This window comes from Phyllostomus hastatus, unplaced genomic scaffold (assembly GCF_019186645.2).
Source record: "Phyllostomus hastatus isolate PE091 unplaced genomic scaffold, TTU_PhHast_1.1 phas_contig_40, whole genome shotgun sequence".
Taxonomy (NCBI): domain Eukaryota; kingdom Metazoa; phylum Chordata; class Mammalia; order Chiroptera; family Phyllostomidae; genus Phyllostomus; species Phyllostomus hastatus.
The window spans coordinates 50,943,810-50,963,795 of record NW_025333872.1 but is presented as its reverse complement, the minus strand read 5'-3'; the positions used below and the strand labels follow the sequence as shown (position 1 = coordinate 50,963,795).

At 32.6% G+C, this 19,986-nt stretch overlaps 1 protein-coding gene and 1 non-coding gene across 2 annotated transcripts in view; one reads left to right on the top strand and one right to left on the bottom strand.

The window, feature by feature from the left end:
• ASCC3 (activating signal cointegrator 1 complex subunit 3) overlaps nucleotides 1-19,986 on the top strand; it is a 307,023-nt gene that overhangs the window by 164,984 nt on the left and 122,053 nt on the right. The window contains exons 17-25 of the mRNA XM_045843194.1: nucleotides 1,171-1,290; nucleotides 3,621-3,785; nucleotides 5,160-5,246; nucleotides 6,092-6,268; nucleotides 9,858-10,083; nucleotides 12,436-12,590; nucleotides 14,939-15,037; nucleotides 17,181-17,349; nucleotides 17,916-18,136. Coding sequence (XP_045699150.1) covers nucleotides 1,171-1,290; nucleotides 3,621-3,785; nucleotides 5,160-5,246; nucleotides 6,092-6,268; nucleotides 9,858-10,083; nucleotides 12,436-12,590; nucleotides 14,939-15,037; nucleotides 17,181-17,349; nucleotides 17,916-18,136 — 1,419 coding nt within the window. The remainder of the gene's footprint in view (nucleotides 1-1,170; nucleotides 1,291-3,620; nucleotides 3,786-5,159; nucleotides 5,247-6,091; nucleotides 6,269-9,857; nucleotides 10,084-12,435; nucleotides 12,591-14,938; nucleotides 15,038-17,180; nucleotides 17,350-17,915; nucleotides 18,137-19,986) is intronic.
• On the bottom strand, nucleotides 7,004-7,107 carry LOC123822334. Its single transcript, XR_006786301.1, has one exon. It is a non-coding gene; the product is annotated as a small nucleolar RNA U13 (small nucleolar RNA).

Here is a 19,986-nt window from a genome sequence, read left to right as displayed (position 1 = left end):
TGTAAAGATTTTTATTTTCTTTAATATTCAGTACTAAAATGAGAGGATCTTTTTTCCCCTTCTAAAATGTAATAATTTAGGTAGGGAACATCTCTTCTCCTTTAGTTAAAGTATTGAGAGGTTCAATTATTTTTTAGCTACAGGTTCAGGAAAAATTATACAGCTATGAAGTTTCACAACTTGAATGAATTTTAAACTAAAATGAATGCTTTGAGTAAAAGCAAAACAAGTACCTATAGATCCAATGGTAAGGAAATGTATTTTTAAGAAAACTTTTCATTATCATTCTATGTTAAGATTATTTTCTAACAATTCCTTCTCTTCATTATACAGATCTTATGTGCTATTGTCATGTTTTTAAATTAGCTTTTGGTTTTATGAAATTAATGTGTTATACCCACATTAAAATGCTATATTAAAATTGTATTTCCTTTTACAATATAATTTAATGTATTATCCAGCAGTTATTATAATTCAAATATACAAAAATCTGCTTTTTTAATAAGCTATTTTAAGTTTCCCAATAAAATATTAAAACCATTCCCAATTGTATGATTTCTTAAATTATATGTATTATTAATATGTATAAATCCCAATAAAATCTTTATTATTGTAGAAATGATTGCATTTTTCATTGAATTTATATTGTATATTTATACTACCAACCTATAAATGGGTATCTTTAGAGGTAAAAGTTAATGTTATGCCCTCTGTTGTTTTGGTAATGACATACATGGAATCACAATAAAGAGGGATAGACTTAGCAATATTATGATTGTGGTGCATTTACATTTACAATTTTAGTAGTGTGAGCACATAAAATAAAACCAAAGGAAGAAGGAAGCAAGAAGAAAAGTAAATACCAAAAGGTTTTAAATGCTATACAGAATTAAACCCCATTTATGGAAAAATAATCAAATGCCATAATATTGAGAAAGTTCAGTTTTGGAAAGTAGCATTTCTAATGTACTGTTTTCAATTAAATGAAGCAGAACTGATTTTTAATTAATTGGAGAACTGTCATGTCCAATAATCATGCTACACCTTTTAATTACAGCATAGTGATGATGTGTTTTAAAAACTTAATTTTTGATAAAATGGTCTGTGATATAATGTTTATATTCAACTTTAATGGATTGGTTTAATTTGTGTGATATTTTTGATTTGCAGATTGCTCTGGGAACAGTCACTAATGTGGAAGAAGCAGTGAAGTGGATAAGTTACACTTATCTTTATGTACGGATGAGAGCAAATCCATTAGTATATGGCATCAGTCACAAGGCTTATCAGGTAGAAAACTCATTTGTAAAGAAAAGAAATCTAACCTTCTTTTTAATTCTGTAATCCTTTCATGGTATGAGGATAAATATTTGCTATTCCTGCCTCATCTGAAAAGAGTTAGGTAGCTGGAAGAAAAACAAAGAGCTTTAACCTTTTTTAGAAAATATTAAGGAAAATTAAATTTGTCCTCTGCAATTATTCTACTTTATTTATAGCACCTCTTATATCAGAGATGCTATAAATATATCTGAATAATAAATTGATGAGTTATTATCTTAATAGCCTGGAGGTTGGGATCAGTTCTGTGCACATAGACTGTGAATGAGATGCATGTGGTAGCAACTATTCCTGTGAGCTCTGCAGTTGTGTGGTCCACATGGCTCACAGATCCTGTGAGATCTTGTCTTTTCTTTAGAACTCCACTTTGTACACTGTAAATGCTTCCTAATTACAGATATAATCCAGTTGTTCTCTAATGAAAACATTATTTCTCCATCATCATGTGCATATTCACTTGGGTTAAGTAAAAATTAGCAAAGAAACTGAATTCAACTTAGAATTATATTAACTAATAGCTTAGTTTTTATTTATATTCTGTTGTGTAATCAAAGCAGTTGCCAATCTTGCCTTTTTTTTTTTCATTTTCTTTTTCCTGTACAGTAGATTTGACCATGGAAAAATTGAAACATAAGACTGAGGAGGAAAAAAAATAGAAAAGTATTAGCAGCAACTAGTTCTGAAGCTGCTAACATGAAATCATTGTTTTTATACTTGCATTAACTGTAATTGGAATTCGTGACTACCTTTCTTCTCAGTTAAAATATATGCTATTCTTCAAATGGATATCTTCTTTTACAACCAAATTATTCCCAGCTGTAAAATATAGGTGCATTGTAACCTATAAGCCTTAAAAATTTTAAAGAATGTGATTCTAGCTATTCTGATTTCAAATATAGGCTTTGTGAAAATAGTAGCACTATTAAAATATACTGAAGGGATAAAACAAAACACAACATTTTCACAGACTAAGACATCTCAATTCTTGGCACAATATAAACACACCAATTGATTTTTAAGTACTAGATTAATATCATAAGTCATTTTTGTATAATTTCCCAATATAAGAAAATGGAATTTTTTTCTTCTGAGATATAGGGTTTTACCGCCTTCACAGTTCAGAGAACCTTACCTTTCTATTTTTTTAACTTATATGTTTTCATTTTATTACTCAGTGTGAATTTGTAACCACAATACTCATGAACTAACACATATCATGCAGTTTAACATATTTTTAATGGTTTAGTGATATGTGATTAATAAAATGTTTTAATAAGATGAACTTGATATATGAAGTGTATCACTTGTAGCAAATATTAAGACTTTGTATTTGCTAATAAGATTCTTGACTCTACCTTACTTCCTTATGGTACTTTTTTTTTGCCTCACTTTTCTGATTTTTTAAATTTATTTTAGCTGTATACCCTTTAAAGGGCATATCCCACTTTATTGTTCCTGACCAGAGAGTGATCTTTCGGACCTGGCTTGTGGTGTGTGTGTATGTAAACATCCACACATTCACACACTTTCTCATACAGTAATGAGAATATTTGTTAATAAATGTTCTTTCTGCTAGGAAAAAGACTGATATGATAGCTTCAAAACTACTTAAAATTCATTATTACTTTATTTTCCTCTTTGCTTCTCTTATTATAGGGAAAAATGGGTTTTCCCATCAGCAGTTATGAAAACTGCTGGAACACTAAAACCATACTTTTGAAAGGATAGCTTTCTACTTATTTTTGTATACTTTGTCATAGGAAAGCATCCTCACTATCATTTCTCCAAATACTGATAGAGTAACAACATGGTTTGATATTTTAAAATCCCTGTTTATTTAAGTGTGGAAAGGAGAAGACTTTTTTTTCTTAGAGCTGACTTCTAGTTTTTACAACCTTAAAGGTTATGACTGGGTGGAGGGAGTTGGTGGGGGAAATTCACACAACTGTAACTGAACAACAATAGAAATTTTTTGAAAAGATTATAACCATGTAAGAATTTTCGATTGAAGATAATAACATGGAGATGGATAATTTGAATGAATTTTATAGGTATATTCTATTCAAACCAAATAAATTTTGATTTATTTGTTTTATTTAATAAATAAAATGATTTCTAGTTATATCATAAATCTATAAATATGTGCTTCTTAAATATTGTAATAAAAAGATTATTCTAACTAAAACAAAAATTTTAGGTATCATAAGTAGGTATATGTAACTAAAGAAAAATGGTGATTATCTAAAGAAATATTGAAGTGCTTATATATTTTTCCCCCATAGATTGACCCGACATTAGCAAAGCATCGTGAACAGTTGGTCATTGAAGTTGGACGAAAACTAGACAAAGCTAGGATGATTCGTTTTGAGGAGCGAACGGGATATTTTTCCTCTACCGATTTGGGTAGAACAGCCAGCCACTACTATATTAAATACAACACCATTGAGGTATTAAACTGAGTGGAACAAATGCAATAATATCCTTGCTATTAGATGCAGATATTTTCTGGATGTCACAATATAGGGTTAATGCAAAATAATGCACATTGTTAATAGATAAAAATGTTTTTACCACAATGAATTCAATAACATAGGCTCAGTAAAGACAAGAAGAAAATAAGATTTTAAATATTAAGGACCCCCTTGCCATCCTGTTCAATAAGTAGCGGTAGATACACCGAAACTGACACAGTTAGCATGTTGATGAGACCTGTGGGATGAATGCCCGAATAATTTTAACTGGGAATTAATGGCTTAACGATATCTTTGTATAAAAACTTGAAAAATAATTGCACTTGAAAAAGTCCTAAAGAAGAGTTAGAAAAGCTATTAAAATTATAAAGGTAATTTTGTCTATATAATTGGTACTTTGCTTGTTCCTTTTAACAGTGTTATGTGGGACCAGACCAGGCGCCACTATAGTATTGACACTTTAAAGAGTGCATGCATGTCTTTATGTGTGTTTATAAACATACATATGTCAGTGCACGGGGATACTTCACAGTGGTTACCTGTGGGGAAAGAACTTAAAGTTCGAAAAGAGGAAGCTGGGTTAAGATGAACTTTTGCTTTTTATTCTTAGAAAAAGTTTAAAATTTTTTTTCTTATATTCATTTTTATTTTTGTATTTAAAATCATTTTAAAGTCACAGTGTTAACAAAAAATCACTGAAGTGAAATTGCTTCATAAATATGAAAACCTAGGCATATATGAAATCTAACTTTTGTACTTATTTAACATGTGCTTATGCATATAACGCCCACCCATTTTGTCCACTAAGTAACCTTTCCCGTTAGTCCACCTGGTAGTGTGTTGGAACCAAACTACATCGGAAACCTGTTTGCAGCTCTCTTTCAGAAATTCTGGCCTTTCTTCAGCCTTGCTTTTATTCTATATGGCCCTTTACTGATTTGTTTTATTCCCATTTACCTGAATTTCTTTATGCCTTTACTACTAATATTTCAGTATCATCACCAAAATCTTCAGGTTACATATTTTTAATTATTCTTCTCTAAATTTATAAGCCAAGTTCATAATTTTATGCGGAACATGTTTTTAGATATCTAATGTAGGTTTTGTTAACTGATTTATTGCCCTTTTTGTTTATAAAGAAAGATGTTCTCTAGCTAGTTATATTTTAGGAATGGTTTTTAGTCTCTGATAAATAAGCAGAGATTTGGAATAGCATGCCACACACATCATAACTCTGTGTTGTCAAGGCTCAACTGTTCTTTAAGAATGTGTGATTTACAGCCATGTTTTTAATTTAAAATATTTTATTGAACCTTCTATTTTAATCAAATGTAACACTTACCTTGGTAGACCTTCAATGAACTCTTTGATGCTCACAAAACAGAAAGTGATATCCTTGCTATAGTCTCCAAAGCTGAAGAATTTGAGCAAATCAAGGTAAGATTACTTAAAGCTTGAATCAAATACATATAACATATGTATTCATTCAGTCATAAAAGCTAATCAGTAATTGCTATGCCTGATGCTCTGTAAGCTGTATGACACTTCACATTTGCAGTACCAGCAATGTTCTTCCATTTATCAACAATGTCCATTATCCTAGATTATGATATTATGTCATACCTGACATCATTCTTTGCTCTCTACTGCAAATCAAATACAATTTAAGTAGGTTTTGAAATAATGAAATTTTCAGAGAATATATATGTAGATTTCGGTTTATTTGCAATATAAAGTTCACTAAAAATATGAAGGACATGTATGATTCAAACTTAGATCTGAATATTTCTGAACTCATATTATAATTTAATCTTATTAATAGTGAAAACTTTAATACTTTAAATCATAGTACTTCACAGCTTTAAGCTATGAATGTGTTATACCATATAAAAATATATGACTCTAATGAATGCATTTGAAGATAATTCAAGTTTGCCCTAATCCATTTGGGCAGAGGTTTTACTCTGGTCAAATAAAATATGAAATCTCATCAGTTGAAGGATAGTGAAGTCAGAGGATTTAATTTTTGTGGCATATCAAATTTTTATATGTCAATGGCAACTTTAATATTGGTGATGAATAATAAAATGTAATTGTCTCAACCTCAAGATAATTTCTTATTTTGTTATTAACTACCTATGAAAACAATTACTGTTATTTTAGCATACAAAGGAAAATACAAATGGAAAATATTTTAAAAACTTGCAATGTGGTTTTATTTCAATATGAAAAACTTCAGTAAATCAGCCCAAATATTTATATAAAAACATTGATTCTTCTAGGTCAGAGAAGAGGAAATAGATGAGTTAGAAGCCTTATTAAGCAATTTCTGTGAACTCTCAGCTCCTGGAGGTGTAGAGAACAGTTATGGGAAAATAAATATCCTACTTCAGACTTACATCAGCAGAGGCGAGATGGACAGTTTCTCCCTTATATCAGATTCTGCATATGTTGCACAGGTAAGAATATTTCTCTCTCCCCATTTCTTCTCTCTCGTTTACTTTTAGAGACTCAAGGAATTACTTCATGCTCTACTGTGAGTGCATGGCATGCTGACATGCTGCCAAATTACTATTTTATCCTAGAACTGGTTCTGTTGAATTTGTTCATCTTTTATGCCATCTAAGCTATTAGATCAGGAATGGGGGTTAGAATTTGGTGGTTACTTGGGCTCTAATATTGCTGTTGTTTTTATTTTAGAGTTTAAAAGTATCAACATATGATTTATTTTACTTTAAATGATAATGTTTACTTCTTTTACTTACAAAGGGAAATAATAAAAGAAATTTTAAAGAAAAAAAGCAAATATTGTGGAACCATCATAGCTTTCCCCAAACATTAAAAATATAAACAGATTTTTTTTTATCATTAAATAAGTCTTTATAAATATACCTGAGACCATATGTTTAGTATAAGTTTCTGGTTTAAAAAAAAAGTCCTTTTTTTTTTCTACTGTTGATATTTAAAAATTGAGGACTAAAAGAAAATTATTCCCTAAATTATAGCTTATTAAATGTACAAGTTTTAAAAAATACTATAGTATTAAATGTTGTAATATTTATGTTTTTATATTTAAGGCCCATGTGAAGTAAAGAGTTGTTTTGTGTGTTATTCACCTTTCAAATGAGAGGTTTTCTTTACAGATATAAGCTTTTTTTACAAATGCCTTTTTTTTTTCTTTTTTTTTTTTTTTCTGTCAGACAGGTAATATGCCTATGTCTTAACAAAGTTTGTGGGAGGCACATGTCACACAAGAGCGTGAACACCCAATCATCACGCTTATGAACTACAAAAGGATCTTAAAAAAATTCTTTAGTTTAAAAAGAATACCATTTTCATTTTTACTGAGTAATGCCTCTTGTAAGTTAAGGAGAAGTAAAAGCTTAATCTTTATCTTATATTTGTAATTTTCTTCAAAGATTTAATATAGAACAAGTATTTTTGTATTAAATTAATATAAATTGCCATGCATACTGAGTAATGCTTTGATAAAACTATGAATATGAAATATTTACAAACATGAAACAAGATGTTGGCAAACAATTTGAATAAATGCAGTAACTTAATATAACCAAGACAGCAGATGATGTGGAAACTTATTTTGCATCTTAGATAAGATGTTTCTGACATAGAAAAATTTTATATATTCTCTAAAACCTATAGCTTTATAGGAATCATGTTTCTAACTTCTTTATTTGTTTTTCTTAAAAGTTATGTTTCTCTTTTATGATTTTATATTGAAATAGTTAATGATTTAACTAAAATGTAAAGCTTTACTAGGTTCTAGATGAAAAATCTGCCCACATTTCTGCTTGTTTCAAAACTATGAAGATATATATTATCAGAGACTGATATACAAATTGCTTTACAATATAATATTTAGTGTTTCTGCCCTGGCTGGTATGGCTCAGTGGATTAAGTGCCAGCCTGCAAACCAAAGGGTTGCCGGTTCAATTCCCAGTCAGGGAATATGCCTGGGTTGTGGGCCAGATCCCTAGTTGGGGGTGTGTGAGAGGCAACCACACATCTATGTTTTTCTTCCTCTCTTTCTCCTTCCCTTTCTCCTCTCTCTAAAAATAAATAAATAAAATACTTTAAAAAGTTTACTGTTTCTTCATTATTCATATGCAGAAAGTAGGTATCAGAACATTGAGGACATATTTCAAAGTATCCCTAGTTTTCTTTAATAGCTATTACAGGTTTATTATCGTTGAATGCATTAGATAAATCGTTGTTGATTTTATTTATATTTTAAGGTTTGGCTATCAATAGTTCCTTCCACAAGCACTCTCTCAGTTCTGTAAAGTGGTACTGCTCTGTTTCTTTAACTTTATTCTATCGAAAATCCTTGGCTCATATATCCTATAATTTTATTTTAAAAAGCTGAGATTTGCCCTGGCTGGCATAGCTTGGTGGATTGAGCAAGGGCCTGCGAACCAGAGGGTTGCTGGTTCGATTCCCAGTCAAGGCACATGCCTGGGTTGTGGGCCAGGTCCCCAGTAGGGGAGCATGCGAGAGGCAACCACGCATTGATGTTTCTCTCCCTCTCTCTTTCTCTTACCCTCTCTCTAAAAATAAATAAATAAAATCTTAAAAAAATAAGCTGAGATTTGGCCCTCTAAGCGGTACATGTCAGAGACTTGAATCATTATTTCCACGTGATTTATATCATTCCACATAAAATGTCTTGTTTGTATCCTGTCACATGGGATTTCTCTTTCCTTTTCTCGGAGCTTTGTGGAAACAACTGTGGGTTCTGAAATAAAAACAAAGTATATACTTTCAAACACAGTGGGAAAATTAGCCAGCAGTTTTTTACAAGAGCAATGGGAATGGTGATAAGACTTATTAGACATAATAATCAGAATGTTCATTTTATTTATCATTCCCTGGGCCTAGTAAAAGCCATCTTGTTTTTATTAATGGATATCAGAACTGTCCTTATAGTTCTAAATACCATATCTTTTCTTACATTTCTAACACTGAAAAAAAAATAATTGATTTGTCAAAAGACAAATACACATTTCATATAAAATGTAAAACTAAAGTCCCTAACTCTTACCATCATAATTTTAAGCTGGGTCATCTGCTTGCTATTTAAAATCTTTACTCTTTTTATGATTTTGACCAGATTTAACATTCTTTATTTTCATATACAGATATCATTAGATATTATAAAGTATCTCCAAGTTCATGATTTTAAAAACAATCTTCAGTGTTAATTAATGATAGAGGAAAGGAGGTAAAACAAATGGAAACTAACTGTACAGATGGGGAAAATGTCTTCAATCATTATAACTTTCTATATGTCTATTAATGAAATTATTTTCAGACCACTGAATTTAGAATCCTGGAGTTACGTTTGCAATTGTTTAAATCTGCCTTTGAATAGATACTCTGATTCCAGCTATGTGACCTTGGTCAAATTATTAACCTCACCAAGCTTTAGTATCTTTATCTATAAAATTATATTATCAGGACCAATCAAATGCAGTTGTTACAAAGAGTAAACAGATGGTGTATATATAAAGCAGTTAACATACTACTTAGTCTATAGGAAGTCATTAACATGGACAGCTGCATTTATCAGTATTTCCTTTGTCACCCTTCTCTTACCAATTGTTATCCCTGACTGTGTCCCAGAGTCTTCCTTATTTCTCTAAGTAGCCTTGTAAATTTAATCTTACTACTATACTAGACTGTTGTATTTCAGGTGGCCTCAACAGCCCCCTAAATGCATTGTGTGCCTTTTTTCTCTTCCTGCTTTATTCCCATTTAGAGGGTATAGGTTGGAGCTTCCTAAGAACTTGGAAATAAGGCTACCCTCTGAAAGTTAAACAGGGTAACATCCACATACAAATGAAGGACCTAGTTATTCTTATATAGAAATAATAAAGATAATTAGGTGTATATGAGAATAGATGTTGCCCACAATTAAACGATGCACCTTAACATACTTTTCTTGAAACTGAGTCTGAATAATAAATGTATTGACAGGTTTAAAAACCCATGTTACCTAACCACCAATCTCCCCTTTTTATTCTTCAGAATGCAGCTAGAATTGTCCGTGCTCTCTTTGAAATTGCTCTGAGGAAACGTTGGCCTGCCATGACCTACAGGCTCCTGAATCTCAGTAAAGTCATCGACAAGAGGCTCTGGGGTTGGGCTAGCCCTTTGAGACAGTTTTCAGTCTTACCACCACACATTCTAACAAGATTAGAAGAGAAAAATCTTACTGTGGATAAGCTGAAAGACATGAGAAAAGATGAAATAGGTAAGAAGGAAACAAAAATGTTTTAATGTGTTGTTCTGTGCACATAAAATATTTTACTAGATATAAAATAAGTATCGTGAATTTTCACATATGCTTTATTCAGTCAATGTAAAATATGCAGTGAGGAACAAAGCAAAAGCATTGGGGAGGCTAACACATTTAGGATCTGGTACAATTTGGGCGGGGGTTCACACAGCCTGAATTCTGGGTTTGCAGTGGGCATCTGTCCTGTCAAATGAGGCCTCCTGAGTACTGAGTGCCTCAGATATCTCCTGGTATTTAGTACCTCCTTGGTTCTTCCCTCCCTTTTTACCTCAGTTCACAAAAATATGGTCTACTTACCAATGTCTGACATTTTGCACTCACTTATCCACGTGGAATGCATGTGAGCTCCACTCATCCCACCTGGTTTCTTTTTCTTTTCTTTTTTTGTTTTATTGTTTTATTTATTTTATTTTTTTACTTTTAATCTTTATTGAATTTTTTTACATTACCTTTTAGTCTCCTTATACTCCCCTCACTGCAGCAATCACCACACTGTTGTCCATGCCCATGAGCAGCCCACATGTCCATCGGTAGATGAGTGGATAAAACAGTACTGGAACATTTACACAACAGAGTTCTACTCATCTGTAAAAAGAAGAAGAAAATTTTACCCTTTGTGACATTATGGATGGATCTGGAGAATATTATGCTAAGTGAAATAAGCCAGTCAAAGAAAGACAAATACCATATGATTTCACTCATATGTGGACTATAATGAACAGACTGAACTGATGAGGAAAATGGGGACAGACTCATAGATGGAGAGCAAGATAGCTAGTGGTAGGCAGCCAGGGGGTGAATTTAAGGGGATGGAGGGTTTGCGTATGAATTTTTTTTCATTTATCTAAATTCTAATAGAGGTCCCTCCAAATTTTATGATGTCACTCAAAAGAATTAGCAGTTAAATGGAATTTAAGTTGTCACACTGTTGAGTGTTTTACATATAGAATCGCAGCTCTAAATAATGAGAATTAGTTAACAAGGTTTTTCACATAATATTGAAAAATTATTCCTACACACATTTCCATGTATTTTAATATTTAATTGGACAAACATATAATGCTTTAACTAGGTAATATTTCAGATTCTAAATGAGTAGCTACTACTCATTTAGGGAGTCAGGCTGAAGAAAAATAAGAGGGAGGATTGCTACTGGCAAAAGGTCCAAAGATGTGAAGAGAGGCTGAGATAGTCATCTCACTTGTAGTAAGAATACGTCTAAGACAGAAGGGAGGCACTGATATGAATAGAGAGAAATTAAGGATATTAACTACAGAAGAGAGTATTCATGTTGGGGTAACATATATAAATTTTTTTTTCAATTGTACCATTTCTTTTTTTTAATTGTTGTTCAGTTACAGTTGTCCCCATTTTTCCCCCCACTACTCTCTCTCCTGCCCCATCAAACCCCCACTCCCAAAGACAATCCCCACCCCATTGTCTTTGTCCATGGGTCCTTTGTACATGTTCTTTGACTTGACTTATAAATGTTTTATCAAAATAAGGAGGAATGCTTTGGTTTCAAATTTGGATGAATATAAAACATTTGATTTATTCACAAATGTTCTTTAAAAAATTGTATTATGAAGAACCAAGACATATAAGAAATATTAATACTATAAACTAATACAAAAAATATTGAATGTAATATTGAATGTGTGTGTGTGTATATGTAACCTATTCCCCTTTAAGTTACTTGGACTAGCATAGGAAAATGTTCATAGTAAGTCACATTTATTTGTGACTCCCTAACCCACCCTGGGCCTCACATACATATCTGTATTTTAGAATCTGATCATTTATGAAAATATGTGTAAGCGGTTAATTTTGTGCCAGATTGACCATATTTAATACTTTATCTTTGTTTTTTGGAAATGGGTATGGATGGATGAGTTATGTGTTATTATTAAAGCATTTCTCATCGTGGGTATTAAGTTCTGAAATAGAACTTGAGTAAATTAATGGCTGTTTTCAAAAAAACACTAAATATTTTTATAATGTGTCATAAACTAACTGGAAAAAAAGAACTGTTTATAGTAGTTTAAACACTATTAAGTCTCAGTAATTTTAAGAACCCTATTAATAGCTGAAGAAACCTTGATACTGGTTTTCAGAGCTATGAATTGCTAATTCGAGTTAACTATTACAAAATATTCAAACATGCCAGGTCAAGAATGTCAGCTATTCTACATAGCAAATCATAAAACAAGCAATAAAATCACCCTCTCTGAAATCCCATTTACAAGTCAGATTATATTGCTTTTATTTTGTTGGACACATTTCTTCTATGTGATGTTTTCCTTGCAGGTCACATGCTGCATCATGTGAATATTGGGCTCAAGGTCAAACAATGTGTTCATCAAATTCCTTCCGTTACAATGGAAGCTTCCATTCAGCCCATCACACGGACTGTACTCCGTGTGACGCTCAGTGTCTGTGCTGATTTCACTTGGAATGATCAGGTAGAAGTGAAAATGCCTGTCTCGGTGTTAAGCAAAAATGTCTCTGCTGCAGCTTCAACTGTACCTCCTTACATCTGTCCTTAAGGCATTTAGAAAATTCTCTCAAATATATGTGTGTGTGTGTGTGTATATATAAAGATTCATTTAAAACATTGTACTAATACTTTCATCAAGAAAAATGTGGTATGATATATTAGTATGATAACCATGAAACCTCTTCGGAACTTCTAGGAAACCTGAAATCTCAACATTGAACATTCATTTAGTGAATTCAACTGCATTGGGACTTTGCTTAATTCTGTCTTCTTTCATTTTCTCTGTTGTTTTTGTTTTTCCATCTCTAATTACTGTCATTTTAGCCTACTAAAAATTAAAGATTCTCCATATTGAAGGAGCCCTGTTTAAATCCTGATGTTATCGTTGTCTTCTTTAACATTAGGCTTGTAGAAAGAGTATTTTGCATTTCCTCCTGGTCACCTGTTTCTTTCCTGCTGAAACTACTACTTCATTCGAGGATCACCAAAGACTGACTGGTTGCCATAATAAATGGACTTTTCATGGTTACTTTCTTTACTTCTCTGAACATTCAGCACTATACATAGTGCTTGAAAATGTCTTCCTTGGCCCCCATCACATTCCTGTTTCTGTTTCTACCCCTGTTTCTGTTTATAGATGCTATTACGTGTGTCAATATCCACTCTGGGTTTTCTTCTTCTTCAGTCAATATTTTGTAAGGTCTATTTTTGTACCACTTATTATGCAGAAAGTATAGTAGAGTCATAGATATGCAAATAAGATTCACTCCTTTCTTTCAAGAAACCAATGGACGAAGACAAGTAAATCAGTAATTGTAGTATATGTACTTTACATAATTACTATAAGATCTAGTTAAGTGGATACAAATACCTTTTGATTTACATGACATTAGTACACCTTTAATGTAAATGAATTTTATTCAAAACATGCTCTAAAATTACACAGCCAGAGTCCTAACACAAATCTACTGTGGCCTTAAAGTGTCATCACCTTTAGTTTCTTCAGTTTCCTCATCTGTAAGCATTGTAATAATAATAATAATCTTTCTCACAGAATTTCTGTGAGGAACAGATGATATAAAATTATATTTAATATTTAAATCAAATATTTTTGATTTAACATAAAATATAAAATCATAGTTAACCATAAACTTATATTTCAAGTTTTATATTTAAGAGGTTTTTGAAACTCATAAAGTTTCATATGTTTTTACATAATTTCTTCTGTCATCCACAGTAAGTCATAATTTGGCTTAATTCACCAGTAAAAAGGAGCATTTAATTGTTTTTATAATTAACTCTCTTAGTTAGAATGCTCTTGGCTGCAAGAATAAAAAGCATGACTTCTCTCAAACTATTAAAGAAGAAAATACATTATCTTTCACAATAAAATGTCTACAGGTAGAATAGGCCCCAAAGTTGACTGAGTCTTCTGTTTAATCATGTCATTCAGGGCTTAGGATCTTTGCATCCTTTTGCTGTCCTGACACTTTTAGCTACTTGTCAAATATTTTCATGCTTCTTTGTTCATATATAAAGAGAGGGAAACACCTCACTGCACCAGCCCAAAGCATGGACTGTAAGACCTCTTCTTTGGTCTAGTTGGGCCAATATTGGTCAGGTATCTGTCCTTTACTGCAACCTGTTATAAGGGGGAGGGAGTGCCATAGTTGATTGCCTTATCTAATCAAAACTATTCTAGGAAATGAGGTCACCTTCTCCTGAGTCACTTGAGAGATGAATACTGAGTAAGGCTGGGCTTTGTTAGGAAAAAAAAGAGAGGAAGAGGAATAAATATATGAAAGATGGTATTTCATTTATTTAATAGAATATTATTTGTGTATAAAAAGAAGTGAAGTACTGATGTGTACTATAATATGAATTACCTTGAAAGCACTACAGTAAGTGAAGGAAGCCAGTTATAAAAACACATATTAAATCATTCCATATAAAATGATCACATATTAAATGATTTATATGAAATGTCCAGAATAGGCAGATCTATAGAGGAAGAAAGTAGATAGTGGTTCTCAAGGGTTAGAAGTTGGGGAGATGTGGAAAGATAGGTAGTGACTGATAAGGGGTATGAGTTTTCTTTTCAGCATGATGAAAATGTTCCAAAATCAGATTACAGAGATGATTGTATAACTTTGTAGATATATTAAAACCATTGAACTGTATACTCTAAATGAAAACTTTGATATATCAACAAAGCTGTTAAAAACAGTGGGTGCTGGATATACAAACAACAGTGTGTATATTCCTTACTTGAGTTACAATATACGTAGTATAAGGATACTATTTTTCTTCTAGGTCCATGGGACAGTAGGAGAACCCTGGTGGATTTGGGTAGAAGATCCTTCAAATGATCATATTTATCATTCAGAGTATTTTCTAGTTCTTAAAAAACAGGTAAATGTCTATGTATGGCTATATGCTTATGTTGCTATCATAAATAGAAAGTATAAACTAACAATTTCTGCTTTTACTTATTTCTCTATAATTTGTACTGTCATTAGTGCTGTATTTTTTTTATATTTCCCTGTGGTTTTAAAAGAAAACAATTAAATGTTACAGTATTGGTAATATTCAATGTGATCTTAGTTTGAAAAATTGAATTGTAATCTTTATCATTGCTTAAGTCATGGCTTCCAGAAGGGTGAAATATGTCAAATAGGTGGGATATATAATATAAAAATAAATTAAATTAATAAGGAGAAAATAATAATAACTTTGGGTGCTATATAAACACTGTACTAAATAGTATTATATCACAATGTGATTTTTAAAACAATTTTAAATGCAAAATACAGCTTTATTTAAATAAATACAGTGACAAAAAGATAGGAGGAAAAGGGGGATGGGAAATGAAAGTTCAAAAAGGCAAGAGTACAACAATCCCCAACCTTTTGGGCACCAGGGATCAATTTCGTGGTAGAAGACAATTTTTCCACAGGCAGGGATTAGGAGGGGATGGTTTCTGGATGATTCAAGCCCATGACATTCAAGCTCACATCCGGCTGTGTGGTGGCGGGAATGAGCACAGGGCAGGTTGGGGACCCCTGACATAGTAGAGTGAGAGTCTTAAATGGGCCCATCAATTCATACGATAGGTAAGTTTCAAATTAACATTTCACAACTTTTACTATTCAGATATCATTAAAAAACCGTAACCATCAAATAAGGCATTCTTTTTGGAATTCTCTATAAATCCCAGGAGAAAGGCTCAATTTGATGCTAGCATGCCTGACTCAGATGCTTCAGTTCTAATTTCTCTTTTTCCCAAAGAGAAAGAAAGCTTCAGGCTGGGAGCCTTGGTGGGCAGCAGAATTTCATTAGCAGTGTTTTGTTTCCATTGCATTTGTCTTTGTAATTACCTTCTATTATGCCAAATGGTTTTGTTTTTACACTTAATAAAGTCATCTACTGTATTTTGCCATGTATAATGCGCTCCTGTGTATTATATGCCCTCACGTTTTGGGCCCAAACTGTCAGGAAAAAAATCTTTTGTTTTAATTTTTAAATTCAACTTTTATTTAGTTATATGTAGAAACAAAACCAATTATCATTCCATATGCAAAATAATACAATATTGATATGTATTATGCATATGAATATCATTATTGCTTTCTAGAGTTATACATTTAACACATAAACATAAATAAGAGAATTAAAAACATTTATATAAGCCCTGGCTGGTGTAGCTCAGTGGATTGAGCGCGGGCTGGGAACCAAAGTGTCCCAGGTTCGATTCCCAGCCAGGGTACATGCCTGGGTTGCAGGCCATAACCCCCATCAACCGCACATTGAAGTTTCTCTGTCTCTCTCTATCTCCCTCCCTTCCCTCTCTGAAAATAAATAAATAAAATCTTTAAAAAAATAAAAAAAACACATTTATATAGATAGGGAATTAGTACTACCCATGAATAATGTGCATCCTTATTTTTCCATCAAAGATTTGGGCAAAAAATTGCACATTACACATAGCAAAATATGATAAAGAAAAATATTAAATAAAATTATACAATTAAGTAATTGAATGAGTAAAGTTTGGGAAATTCTGATAAAAGTCAAATAAACCCTGGCTGATGTGGTTTAGCAGATTGAGCCCAGCCTCGAAAACCAAAGGGTCACCTGTTCAATTCCAAGTCAGGGCACGACGGGCCTGGGTTGCAGGCCAGGTCCCCAGTTGGGGACGTGCAAGAGACAACCATACATTGATGTTTCTCTCCCCTTCTTTCTCCTTCCCTTCCCCTCTCTCTAAACAATCAAGCAATCTTTAAAAAAACATCAAATTACTAGCCCATTAATTTATGATGAATACTTTGTGAATATTGTTGAGTATAACTTTACCTTCTGTTATATTAGGTATCCTCAGAAAGGAACCGTCCACAAGTTTCTAAAGTATTTGATTATCTCAGCTATTTAGAAATCCAAAATATTTTCTTTATCTGTAGTTTATATTGTTTTAGATACCATTGTCTTAACAATAGACTAATAAGACCTTTATGATATTAGAATATCTATATTCATTTTAGACTTTGTTTCACATTAGGTCATTAGTAAAGAAGCTCAACTGCTGGTGTTTACAATCCCTATTTTTGAACCTTTGCCTTCCCAATACTACATCCGAGCAGTGTCCGATAGATGGTTAGGAGCTGAAGCTGTGTGCATTATCAACTTTCAACATCTGATTCTGCCAGAGAGGCATCCTCCCCATACAGGTAACATATTGAATAGTAATTTGAATCGTTGATTTTCCAAAATTGTTTTAGTTAATGTTGAAAAGTGCCTGTGCTTTAAAGTCATTGGAATCAGAATAAAAATCTAACTCATAATAATTCAAGTTAATTTGATTTCCATTACCTAGAGCAGCAGTTCACTTGACCACTCTAGTCAGTTGTCTAACCAACCAAAAGTAATTTGTGATAGTAAACATTCTAATACTGAAGTTTGTGAGTGACTTTCATTTTTCTACAAATTGGAGTACATTTAGTTTTGTTCTATAACATACACATTTTTTACACCTGTCATTCAAATTACTTTCCTAATTGGGAAAAAAAGATGGCATTGTCGTTGGCATATGGGGAACTCCCCCCAAAGTGTCCAGTGGGTCGATACTATACATGGGTAATAGGGGGGAAAACATCTGTAACTAGTATATAAGAATTCATGTTAAGCTTTTTTCCTCTCTAAAGAATAAAGCTTTGTTCTAATTTAATCCTATGATACAATACTCAGTATTGTGCATACTTTCCAGTTATTAACAATACCTGATGTGTATTTTCAGAATTACTGGATCTTCAGCCTCTACCAGTCACGGCTTTGGACTGTGAAGCATATGAAGCACTGTACAACTTTAGCCATTTTAACCCTGTACAGACACAAATATTTCATACACTGTATCACACAGACTGTAATGTCCTACTTGGAGCACCCACTGGATCGGGGAAGACTGTTGCAGCTGAATTAGCCATTTTCAGAGTCTTCAACAAGTACCCTACTTCAAAGGTGTGTTTGAAAAAGAAAGTCGCGTGTTTACATTCAGTTAGAAAAGGCATTTCATAATCTGTATACTAGCTGGTTCTAAAAATACTAGCAGGACTCAATGAGTGGCTCTTCTAAAACTCTTCTAGGAAATTTTTCTAGTTGGTAGTCAGGTTTGGGTGGGAGGAGATTAATATTAAAATAATTGGCCACAAGAAAATGTACTTTAAATGCTGGAGTCCTCTAGTTTGGTTTTTATATACATATTGGTACTCACATAGCCTTTCCTCATCATAAAATACCTATATTTTATCACCATTTTCATTGTAAGATACCTAATTCACAGCCAGAATTATAAGATATATGATGATTCACAATCCAGAGTCTTTGGCTATGGAGGAAATACAAATAGAGTACTTCACCAAATACAGGATTTTTAAAAAATATATGTTATTGATTATGCTATTACAGTTGTCCCATTTTTTTCTTCCCTTTATTCCCCTCTGCCCTGTACTCCACCTCCCACCAGCATCCCCCACTTTAGTTCATGCCATGGGTTGTACATATAATTTCTTTGGCTTCTCCATTTCCTATACTATTCTTAACCTCCCCCTGTCTATTTTGCACCTACTAATTATGCTTCTTATTCCCTGTAGATTTCCCCCATTCTTCCCCTTCCCCGCTGATAACCCTCCATGTGATCTCCATTTCTTTGATTGTGTTCCTGTTCTAATTGTTTGCTTCATTTGTTTTTGTTTTGTTTTGTTTTTTTAGGTTCAGTTGTTGATAGTTCTGAGATTGTTGCCATTCTACTGTTTGTATTTTTGACCTTCTTTTTCTTAGATAAGTCCCTTTAACATTTCATATAATAAGTGCTTGGTGATGAACTCCTTTAACTTTACCTTATCTGGAAAGCACTTTAACTGTCCTTCCATTGTAAATGATAGCTTTGCTGGATACAGTAATCTTGGATGTAGGTCCTTGCCTTCCATGACTTTGAACACTTCTTTCCAGCCCTTCCTTTCCTGAAAGGTTTCTTTTGAGAAATCAGCTGACAGTCTTATGGGAACTCCTTTGTAGGTAACTATCTCCTTTTCTCTTGCTGCTTTTAATATTCTCTCCTTCTCTTTAATCTTGGGTAACATAATTATGATGTGCCTTGGTGTGTGCTTCCTTGGGTCCATCTTCTTTGGGACTCTCTGAGCTTCCTGGACTTCCTGGAAGTCTGTTTCCTTCACCAGATTAGGGAAGTTCTCCTTCATTATTTGTTCAAATAAATTTTCAATTTCTTGGTCTTCCTTTTCTCCTTCTAGCACCCCTATGGTTCAGATGTTGGAATGTTTAAAGATGTCCTGGACTTTCCTAAGCCTCTCCTCATTTTTTTGAATTCTCATTTCTTCATTCTTTTCTGGTTAAATGGTTATTCCTTCCTTTTGTTCCAAATCGTTGATGTGGGAGTCCTAGTTTCCTTCCCATCACTATTAGTTCTCTATACATTTTTCTTTATTTCATGTTGCATAACCTTCACTTCTTCCTCTATTTTGAGACCATGCTCAACCATTTCTGTGAGCATCCTAATTACCAGTGTTTTGAACTCTGCATCTGATAAGTCTGCTCTCTATTCATTGCTTGGTTCTATTTTTGGAACACTTTGAAAAATTGTGTACCATTTTTCTGATTGTATGATCAGAAATGTTTCAGAAATGTTTTAACTTCCTTTTTTAGTGACTTCCAGTGACTTTTCTTCCCTGCTTAAAGTTTTCCTACTTCTCAGTATATTATGTGATTATTGGTCCATTAGGTGATATGTTAATATACTAGTAGAGCTCTACTGTAAATTTGAAACTTTTAGAAAGAAAAGAATTATTTTTGTG